Raw genomic sequence first — 11,538 nt, 5'->3', positions numbered from 1 at the left:
TACTTTATGGGAATAATTCCATTTGGACCAAGGCAAATGGCAACTTACCCGGTCAAACTTTTTTATACTACCCATTTTCAATACTTTCTATATACTATAATGTAATTTTTTCTAATATGAAATTGTCCTTATAGATAAATAAAACATTAAAAAGGTTTTAATAACGTGAAAGTTTTGAATTACACACAGGATGGTGAAAACTCCCACACGTAAACAATGCCACCATTGGGTGCAAGTGTACTCTACGATATAGTAATTTCCTTTAATAAAACCTTTTGCATGGAATTTCCTTGACCTATCCTCTGCCAAAAAACCTTCAAACTCCTCTATCTCATCCTCTGTGAAGAGTTCTTCTGCTGAAGGAAGGCTTTGTGAACCATTTAAGGTTTTGGGGACTGGCGGATCATGCGTGTCTTCACTCCCGTTAGGTCTAACAAACTTGGTTACAAGCGCCTGTCTGTTTATTTGTCAGGCCCGTTCACTATGTAATTGTTTTCATATAAATTTATTCTACGATAAAAATTAACTGATGAAAATTCAAAATTCGATATGAAATTACAATTTCTTAAAATAAATTATAAAAATTCAAAATTCAACATGAAATGACAGTTTCTGAGAAGTTTAGATTGAACGATTCTCTCTCTCTCTCAAAAATTCAAATTTTGATATGAAATTGCAATTTCTTAAAAAGAAATGGATAAAATTCAAAATTCAAAATGAAATGACAGTTTCTTGAAAAGTTTAGATCAAACAATTCTCTCTCTCTCAGAAACGTCTGCTACTCTGTTAATTACTTTTACTAGTCATTTTCATCAAAACCTATTTCAACAATAGAAAAAATAAATGATCAAATCTGCATGATGCAGATGATTAGAATACACTTTGCAGATCTGAATAATACGTACGGCGATGATCATTCATACACACTACGCTATAACGTCACAAATGCGGGAGGCAGAGCCTTCCATCTTCGTTCATGGCTGAGCAGGAAATTTTTCTCTTGCATTCCCCCTTGGAGGAATAATAGTTTTTTCCTCCAAGCATTCCCCCCACCCCTTCTCTCAGATACCCGTAACCGCCCCCCACCCCCCAACTCTAAAATACTTGAAAAAATAGATTTGATACGTTTTGCAGCGCGTGACTTGCAGAATTTGAACGGCTTCGTAGATACAGAAAATCTCATTTTGAGAACTAGCAACCGCATAAAAGGGGAATCGCACAATTCGAACACGCATAATTCGGAACCAGACTGTACTCATGAGCCTCCACCAAAGGTTGGGGTGCTCATCTCGAAGATTGCTCCTGGCCTCAGGGGCAAAAAGCATACAGGACAACTAAGTTCACATCAGTGTTGGAGCTGAGTGCAACTTCCTGGGACTTCAGAAGATTCGAAGAAGGTAGGTGTGGGCACACCATTGTTCAGCCTCCCAGAGTTCCCACAAGGCAGAAGGGAGTCTCTGCTCCAACGAACAATTCTGGGACCATGAATAGAAGACCTCTAACTTCCTATCAAAGTGAAGAGATCTAAGGGTCTTTTCAAAGTAGACAGAAGAGATACAGTAATAGGATAACCCAAGAGGATGTCCTATGACAAAATGCTCAGCACAGATACGTTCTCAATATCCTAACTGTCAACTTGTGCATTGTCAAAGTATTGCACTGTAAACAGGAAAGAAGCCCTTGAGCTGCCAAGGAAACGTACATCTCCAACCAAGGTGATGTCCTATGATGATAGGACCCCCCCCCTTAAACTAAGGAAACCATCATGCCGACATTTCTCAGCAACATAGCACAGAGCTAAGATGGATCTTAACTACTGCAGAGATGACAACACTAGGATATTGAGATACATCACTGATCTGGTTAAAATCTTGCAGAATTCATGAAGTAGAACATGCTCTGGGAAATCGAAGAGCATGCCCGAAAAATATGAGCTCAAACCAGCTTGGCTGTGCTATGAACTCCAACACTTAAGCTAGGGTAAGATGGAGAGTTAAGTTTGAACAATCTAGGCCAGGGTTAGGACCCAACCACTTAGGCTAGGCTAAGTCGGTAAGGAAAGGTTCGAACTAGCTCACCCAATGAAGGCTACACTAGGCTAACTTAAGATCTTAACCATTTAGACTAAGCTATGAGGGAAAAGTTAGGTTCGAACATACTAGGCGAGGCGACGGTAAGAATCTAATCACTTGCTATGTAAGAGAACTCAACTATGTACTTAGGCTGGGTTACGATAGTTAAGGTAGTTTTGAACTAGCAAGGCTAGGCTAGGCACTCAACCACTTGCTAGGGTAAAAAATCAACTACTTTGGCTAGGCTAAGGACTCAAGACACTTGCTAGGCTAAGAATTCAACTAGTACTTAGGTTAGGCTAAGGTAGTTTCGAACAAGCTGGCTAGGATAAGAACCACACCACTTTCTAGGCTATGAACTCAACCACTTAGGCTAGGCTAAGATGGTTAAGGCATGTTTGACTAGCTAGGCTAGGCTAGGCTAAGAACTCAACTACTTGCTAGGCTAAGAACTCAACCTCTTAGGCTAGACTGAGATGATTATATTTAAACTCACCTTGCAAGCTCCCTCAGACTGCTAAACTCACCTTGCAAGCTCGCTCCCTCAGACTACTAAACTCACCTTGCAAGCTTCCTCAGACTGCGTAATGGATGACCTTCAAGATCCAACTCATCAACCAACAAGGAAAATAAAGGGAAAGAGGGAGAGGTCCCTCGCCACAAACTCTGAACCACAGAGCCCTGGGGCACAATACCCTACCTCCACAACAACTGACTGACTACTGCCCAGGTATCGACAATCCCACTCACACGTAACTGCAGCAGTTTCCAAAAAATCCTAAATTACATTAATCACACAACACATCCACATGATCTTAAGATCAAAACACACACACACACAACTTAATCAGAGACATAATCAGCCATCCATTACGGGAGGTCTTCTATTCCTCCATGGATGCTGATTCTCTTTGACCACTCACTTGTGGTTTCACTGATTCTTCTGAGACTGAACCATCACTTGCATTCTGCTTGAGCCATCAGATAGGGAAGCTGGAACTACAACTGGTTGCACATCCAATACATGCCTTGGCATTCCCTCCACAGTTCTGTTATTTAAGGAGTTCACATGAGTAACCATCCCTTTATGCCATGGAGTAGTACAACAGGCGTCCGGGGGCTTCACCCACACCTCCTTTCCCATCTTAATTGAAAGGGGCGTGTCTCGGCTGGTATCTCTTCCTTTGGGGGCTACTGAAGGGCATCTCAACTCATATCCGTACACCGCATGCGGTGGAACAGATGATTCATCCTGTCCAGACCTTGGTGTGCCATTGTACCAGAATACTGCTTCAATACGACTACTTCCTCCCCTCTCTGCAATAGCCTTGATGGTCCTATGATGCCTTTCAACTATTCCATTTCCTCCCAGTCGATAAGCAGCCCGAAACGCCCAAACAATGTTCCAACGAGACAACATATATCCTAAACTCTGTGACCTAAATACTGTATTGTTATCCAGTAATAGTTCACCCTCTTTCCAAAAAGATATTTTTCAACTCAGCAGATATTTCTTGAGCATTTTCTCTCTTTAACTTTCTCCATATTGCGAAACGACCTGGACCACACTCAACCACTGATAAATAGAATATCTGTCTGTAATGAGTAACATCAATAGCTAGGTGCTGCCACTTTCTTTCAACACTTAATTCACCTCCATTGTGCACCACAGGAGCAGGATCAATGGACTGAAAATGATCACAACACTGAACTACCTTCTTCACACATTCTCTGGAAACTTCAGGGTCCAACTTCTTGGCTAAATATAGTGTTCTGTCAATTCCCTTATGGTGTTTGTTATGTATCTCTGTTAGATCAACCACAGCACCTGCACAGAGATGTGCATGCTCAACTTCATTGCTTGCCAACCAACTCTTCTTGTTTCTCGTCAGGATAATAGCTTTATTCTTCGCTGTAGGCACCATCTGAACTGCTATATTTAAAACAAACTCTGTTACCAAACGTCTCTTGATTATCATCTCTGCAGCTCCCTTTGTGTGAACGTGCTTCTCAGCACTTATTATAGATTTCAACCATGCTCCCACTGTTGCAGAGTCAGTCCTCAGCTCTATTGACTCAAGAACCCATTTAATGGCCATATTTACCCCTTTCAAAACAGCTTCAAGTTTGGCAACTGATGTGGTTGAAATCATCCTCAGCAACCTTGCTATTTAGGCACCTTATTACCTCTTTGAAACATCAATTCTCCTCCAACTCTTAGCAGTTGCAATCCTAAAGTAGCTACTCTAATGAGAGTCTCAGGAGACTTTGTAATCAAGTCCAACCCAAGTGTATTAAAGTGTCTAATTACCTCATCAAAGATGGTGGGATTAGACAGTAAACAAAGGGAGATTTAGTGGGATACAAGAAGAGTACAGAGGATGGAGAGGTCAAGTCAAAGATTGGCTATTGTTGTTTGGAGAAGATACAAAATACCTAGCAATAAAGATAAGAATGAGCTTAAAAGGGAAAGCCTAAGAAGTGGCAGAAGGAACAGATATAGATGAACTTAAGGGAGCCAGCCAGAACCCTTATATATGGGGGTATATGGCAAAAAATATAGTCATGAAAAAATTCATGGAGCTTCGTATGGTAATGGGGAATATGTATTCAAAATATTTCGTTAAAATTCCTCTTACTTTCGTAGTTACAGGGTAATTAGTAAGCATAACTCAATAAGCCAAAAACATTGATTCATACAAGAAAATGCAATATTTCTTCTGTTATTGTAAATTTTGATAATTATTGTCAAAGAAATTTTGAGAAATGGCATCTGTAGAGATTCCATGAGTCGCAGAAAGGAAGTCAGCTACCAACCACCTTTCAGTGCGGGCATAAACCTCATGTAGTGTACACGTTCAAGTTTCACCTGACATTCGCTTGCTTTTACGCAGAAGCATTGGTTAATACTGATAGTAAAACACTAATGACTGCCATCAAATCGAGTACTGGTGTAATTAGTAAGAGATTAATAAAAACAGATATTGTAGCAATAAGGGAAACCATAGAATATGGGGAAATAAAGGTGAGATGGATAAAAGGAAAGGATCAAATAGCTCATGTACTAGCTAAAGCAGGAGTTTCAGGGGAAAATATTAGAAATTATGTAGAGGGTAAAGAGTTTGAGAATAAATGAAATTAGAGGGGACTAGGTTAGGAAGCAGTCGGAGGAGAGGGAGAAAGAGATAGGAAGCAGTCGGAGGGGAGGGAGAAAGAGATAAGTGTGATTATACATCAGTATAGTCAGAGTTATTTCATTTTTACTGTTATTGTTATTTTCTACAAAGTCAAAATATGGTGGATGTCCAATGTATGGGAAGCATAAGGTTGATTTTTATAAAGGGGTCTATTGTTGCGTTGTGATGTCATAGAAGAACATGATGGCGGTGGCGTCGGGTTGAATTGTAAACAACAACAGAATGAGGAGACATGTGTGAGGGTTGTTTGGTAAGGAGGAGAGAGCTCTCTGTCAGATAGGAGGTTTTGGATTGTAAGTCTTGTTGTGGTGTTGTTCAAATGTGTAAGCTGGAGGATACTGGGACCACAGAACTTGAACAGGTGGGTAAATTGCACATTTGTGTTTAAAAGGAAAGATTAGGCTAGGAAAATATTTAAATGTACTGGCGCCGATAACTGGAAATAGGTGCATTTTGACACCGAAAATCACCGTTTTTTGGCACTAGACGAGCCCTATAAAACGGCATCACCGACAACCATGGGCTGCCTGTGATAAGTTTCTGAAACAATTTTGCTTTTAAAAAATTAATTTTTTCATCTCAAACTTGTGCGCTTTTACTAAGACTGAGCAATCAGAGTGGATGCAGAGTGGCTCAGAAATCTTTGACCTAAAGAAACCAGTAGGAACCTCTGGGAGAGAAAAAAAGGAGTAATCTGACCTCCAGCTTACTCATATGTGCAAGATTTCCCCCTCATGCAAAAGTTGTAAACATTATACAGTAGACCCTTGACTCACGAACACAATCCGTTCCTAGACCTTGGTCGTGTTCCAAATTGTTCGTGACTCGGAGCTAATTTCCCCATAAGGTTTAATGGGAATAATATTATGGTCTCGACCCCTACGAACCAATATATTATGTATATTTTGCCTTATTTTATTTTACACAGATAATGTAAAAGTCAGTGTAAAAAACCTTAATATATCTAATAATATAATTTAAAACAAATGGTAAACTAACACTATAAAAACGTTTGTAAAGTGAACACTTACCTATGACTGGTGCCCCCCCGGACGGAGACTTCTGGCTTGACGACAAGAGAAGAGGAGGGTGGTGGGTGGGGAGGAGGTTATTGTGCGGAAGGAGAGACCCTCCCCCATCCAGGTCGGGGAGATCTCGTTCCGGAGATTCAACTCTTCTAGGTTTTTTTGGTGAACGTTTAATCACAAACTTATCCATCCAATGTCTGTTGCCTTTTCCTTCCTTGCATAACTTTTCTGAAATGGCTCATTAAATTTTCATTGAGCTATATTCCACGATCCTGTTCGTAACAGTCCGGATGATACAATTCAAGGAAGCACTGGACATCATTCCACTTTTCCAATGCGGCTTTTATCACATCACTGCTGACATCTGTAACTTCCTCCCCAGCCTCCTCTTCGTCAGTTGATTGCTCCCGAGCAAGTTGCTCCTGCTGCTCTTTGTGGAGTTGAACAAGTTCGTCCGCAGTCAAATCTTCTGAATGTTCAGCGACCAATTCTTCAACATCTTCGTCGTTGACTTGTAGACCCATACTGTTGCCCATGGACACAATTTCTTGCACAATCTCTGCATCGAAGCCCTCAAAGTCACGGACAGTTACGCACTGGGGCCAAAGTTCCGCCACGCAGAATTTAATGTGCGGTACGTAACTTCAGTCCATGCGTTATCAATGAGGTTATGCAGTGAAAAACATTAAAGTGCTTCTTCCAAAATTCTTTTAAGGTTAATTTGTCTCTTCAGTTACACGGAAGCATCTGGAGAAGAGCGCCTTCGTATATAATTTCTTAAAATTGCTAATGACTTGTTGGTCCATGGGCTGGAGAACAGAGGTCGTGTTGGGTGGAAGGAACTTGAACTGAATGAAGTCATGTTCACTGCAGTCAGCCAAGTACGAAGGGTGTGCCCGGGGCATTATCCATGATCAGAAGGCACCGCAGGGGTAGCTTGTTCTCTGTTAGGTACTGACTCACGGTCGGCGCAAACACTTCATCAATCCACTCCATAAACAAGTTCCGTGTCACCCATGCTTTTGTATTGGCCCTCCACATTACAGGCAGTCTGGCCTTATTTACGTTGTGCTGCTTAAAGGCACGCGGGTTATTTGAATGGTAGACAAGTAGCGGCTTTAGTTTCAAGTCGCCACTTGCGTTTGAGCATAACAAAAGCGTAAGCCTATCCTTCATTGGCTTGTGGCCTGGGAGCGCCTTCTCTTCTTGGGTGATAAATGTCCTGTTGGGCATCTTCTTCCAGAAGAGGCCCGTTTCATCACAATTGAAAATCTGTTGAGCGAACGTATCCTTCGGCCTCCACGAACTCGGCAAACTCAGTCACGAATGCCTCAGCAGCAGCCTTGTCTGCGCTAGCAGCCTCACCATGCCTAATTACAGAGTGAATTCCAGTTCTTTTCTTGAAGTTATCAAAACCACCCTTTACTAGCCTTAAAATCATCTGCGTGGCACTAGTAGAAGGAGTTTCCTTCAGCAAACTCTGATACACTTGCCGAGCTTTCTCTCAGCAGATGATCGGCTCGTTTACACTATCACCTGCCATCTGTTTCTCATGTACCCACTTCAAAATTATTTTTTCTGCCTCTTCGAGGGTTTGCGATCTCATCTTGGTTAGTACTGTCACTCCCTTCGCAACATTTGCTTCTTTAATGGCATCCTTGGTTTTTTTCAAAATTGTCGAAATTGTCGACTTGGCCATCTTGTACTCACTTGCGATATCGGTCACGCGAACACCACGTTCAAACTTTTCTATAATTTCTTTCTTTATTTCAATGGTTATCTTCCTCTGCACCCTCTTCTCACCATCACTCTTCACTTTCTTACTTTCACCACCACTCTTCACTTTCTTAGGGCCCATTATGAAGAAAATCACAAGTTTTAGCGCAAAAAATGCTAAGCGAATTGACGAACGTCTTGTACACAATGAGATGAGACAAAGAGCGATGCGTGGGTGACGCCGTGCGTGGGCGGCTGGAGGATGGCTGTTCCCATGGCAACTCAAACGCTCTCACGTGTGCTGGGCGATTTCGCGCATTTTTCAAATGTTTGTGTCTAAAAATTAGTTTGTGAAACAAAGTGAATTGTTATTTTCCAGAAATTTCCAGCATTTTTCAAATGTTCATGTCTCAAAATTAGTTCATGACCCAAACAGAATTTTTATTTTCCGCATTTTTTTTTGTTCGTATCTCAAAGTTAGTTCGTAGGTCAAGGGTGAAATTTTACCAATAATTTTGGTCGGGGATCGAGTTGTACGTGGGTCAATGCGTTCGTGAGTCAAGGGTCTACTGTATTGCTAACTTAATACAAATTAAAACTTGCTAAAATCTACAGTCAAATAGAACCTTGTTTCACCAATGAAAATTAAAATAAATACACTATATTTTATTAGAAATATGTTTTCTGTAGTGTTTAATCTGAATATTATTTATTTTTTACATTTTCATTCTAATAAATAAATTATAAATATCCTATCCTAAAATTCCTGTATGTTTAACTCAATGCAAAACACTTTTTTCAGACCTTTTTATGCTCTTCCATACACTTTTCCTTAACCCATTTCCCCCAAAACGGCAACAAAAACAACAAAGTAGTTTGTAGGCTTACTGCCCAAGTAAGTGAAAAATAGACACCAGACCCCAATACACTAAAGGAACAAAATGGGGTTCTAGATAAGAACTAAAACTCTGTCTTAGATAGGAATAATGATTGTAGTTGTATCATTCTCAAACTTGGAAGGCATGCACACTTACTATCCTATTTAGGCACAGAAACAGTTAGCCCTAGAGATCTGTGCCAGGACAGATGTCATAAAGGACACATTATGAAGATGAAGTGGATGTATCCCCCATCCTGATCTTCAACCATCTCTGATAAATCCACACCTGAAACTACTACTGGACTCAAAAAATAAGAATCAAGAACTTATGAGGAGTGTCTCTAAGATAACATACGGAGCAAAAGTTAACTGGCACCCCTAAGTACCTGCTATTTATCCGAATGAACAATTAAATTTCTCTTCAACAGTAGAAAGACTGAAAGTGCGTAAATCTTGTGGGCTCTCAAATTCTGGTGATTTTTTCAGTAGAGCTCTTGCAGGTGCTACAAATAACTCTTTGCAGCCAAAAGAAAAGGGTGTTCGCTGTAAAGTGCTTAGTTGTCCAGCCCATAAAAAGAAAGTCTCAATGTGTCCTATTTGAATTTCTAGTCCAATCTAAATATATACTGGTGGCTCTTCGTACATATATGGTATATGGGAAAAGAATGGAACAGATTTTGTCCTTGATAAGAAGTCCAGTGCAAAAATTAACAACACCTGACTTCCAGATCTTGAAATATAAGACTTCCAGACAAAGAATGAAGCTCACTAATTCTCTTTGGGCATACAAAGGCCAGTAAAAAATGCTGAATTTGCCACAATTTAGGAGGAACCAACTACAATGACTGAAGCCTTCTCAAAGTGTATAGTATATATCATAGCTTCTCATACCCTTACATACTTCAGTTTATGGTGCCCTGAACTAAAATCTTTTGAGGAATCTGACAATACTTATGTCTTTACTCCACTCTCTTTTTAAAGTAAGATATTCTGAAGATGTTATGCACTGGCAAGTATTCCCTGCTGCCTGCTTTATTCATTTGTGACTGCTTTTATCCCTTCCTGGTTGGTATAGTTATCATCCTCTGAGGGCTCACCTAAACTTTAAGCAACCCAGATGTTTTGGGAGGTAAGAAAGTTTGGATCTGACTTTAATCAGTGATCGCTAAATATAAAAAAAATTCTTATCCTCTCTGACTTATCCATATTCCTTTTGCCTCAAGATCCTTACAAAGCAAACAGGATCTTTGGGAACTGTTTAATCTTTTACCAGAGATAATTTACAGCTCTACTACAAAACTCCAATCTTACTCCTGACCCTCATGAGTGAATTTTTTCTAACCAAGCTCACTAAGAAGGTTATCTACCTAAGCATCCTAGTTTTAATTTTCTTGCTTATAACAAAAAGGTCATTGGCATTCTTGTGTATTGAATTTCAAGAGATGCTAACCACATGATTAGATGTATAAAAAATAACTGGTTTGTATACAACTGTAGCTTTATTCTTTAAAATGCCACACTTATGGAGCTGAGTACCTACTCCAATAAAACCTTGCTGATGAGATAGAAAATATAAAAAAGTATAGTACTATAAGAAATTCAAAGTATGTTAAAAGAACTTGCCTTTTTCCTCGTGAAAAATATCCCACATGTGCAACATATCCTGGTGATAGCTTCCCTTCACACACCAGCAGTTCAGAACATGGACAAAGTTCTCAGTCCAGTTATTTTGCTCTTCTTTGGACTTCTGAAGATTACTAAGTTCCCTGTTTGAAAGAAAAGTTAAAACCATTTAAAAAGTTAATTCTCCATGTAATATAAAGTTTTTCATTGGGGGGTGCTAAGGACACATCCCAGACTTACTTAGAAGAGAACTATGAGAAATTTGGTTTCCTTAAGTGTTTATGCAGGTTTTATTTTCCATGATATGCAAGGCTTCGAGAATGCCTTACATATCATGGGAAAAAAGCACAGCATCAACAATGTTATGGAAACCAAATTTCTTTTGACAACCATCATGAGAAACATCAGTAATCAGTCAGTACCAAACACCAAGAGAGAGAGAGAGAGAGAGAGAGAGAGAGAGAGAGAGAGAGAGAGAGAGAGAGTAGAGAAGCGAAGAGAGAGAGAGAGAGAGAGAGAGAGAGAGAGCGCTAGTTATCCTAACACCAGAACTGACCCCAGAAAATGTACTATTATCCATACCCTGAAGCGAACCATTGTGGTACGTTTCCAAGAAGACTACTTTTTCATATGCAGAACAAGCCTTCGGTCTTAACAATAGGATATTTCCAAGCACTAGCTGGTAACCGGTTAAAACAATCAAAGGAGCGACTACATATCCGCGGACGATCGATTTTCGTGGAAAAAAATCTTAAATTAAGTAACTAAATGTATAATGCATATTTGGAAATGAGAAGGGGAACATTATAATTGCTAATAACAATGGTTTTGTAGTTGACCCAGTGAAAATAAACCCTAAAAAAATGATATAGTTATGATACAATAAAGTTTGTTCATACTTACCTGGCAGATATATATATAGCCGTATTTTCTGAGTTCGACAGAATTTCAAAAACTTCCGGCACACGCAGTGGTCGGCCAGGTGGTTAGTACCCATTCCCGCCGCTGGGAGGCGGGTATCA

The 11,538-nt window shown here is 40.0% G+C and overlaps 1 protein-coding gene across 1 annotated transcript in view; it reads right to left on the bottom strand.

The window, feature by feature from the left end:
* Positions 1-11,538, bottom strand: part of LOC135221292 (serine/threonine-protein kinase haspin-like) — a 73,299-nt gene that overhangs the window by 34,400 nt on the left and 27,361 nt on the right. Inside the window, exon 2 of the mRNA XM_064259101.1 lies at positions 10,517-10,659. Coding sequence (XP_064115171.1) covers positions 10,517-10,659 — 143 coding nt within the window. The remainder of the gene's footprint in view (positions 1-10,516; positions 10,660-11,538) is intronic.

Source organism: Macrobrachium nipponense, chromosome 2 (genome assembly GCF_015104395.2).
Source record: "Macrobrachium nipponense isolate FS-2020 chromosome 2, ASM1510439v2, whole genome shotgun sequence".
Taxonomy (NCBI): domain Eukaryota; kingdom Metazoa; phylum Arthropoda; class Malacostraca; order Decapoda; family Palaemonidae; genus Macrobrachium; species Macrobrachium nipponense.
This window is presented reverse-complemented; position numbering and strand designations above follow the sequence as displayed.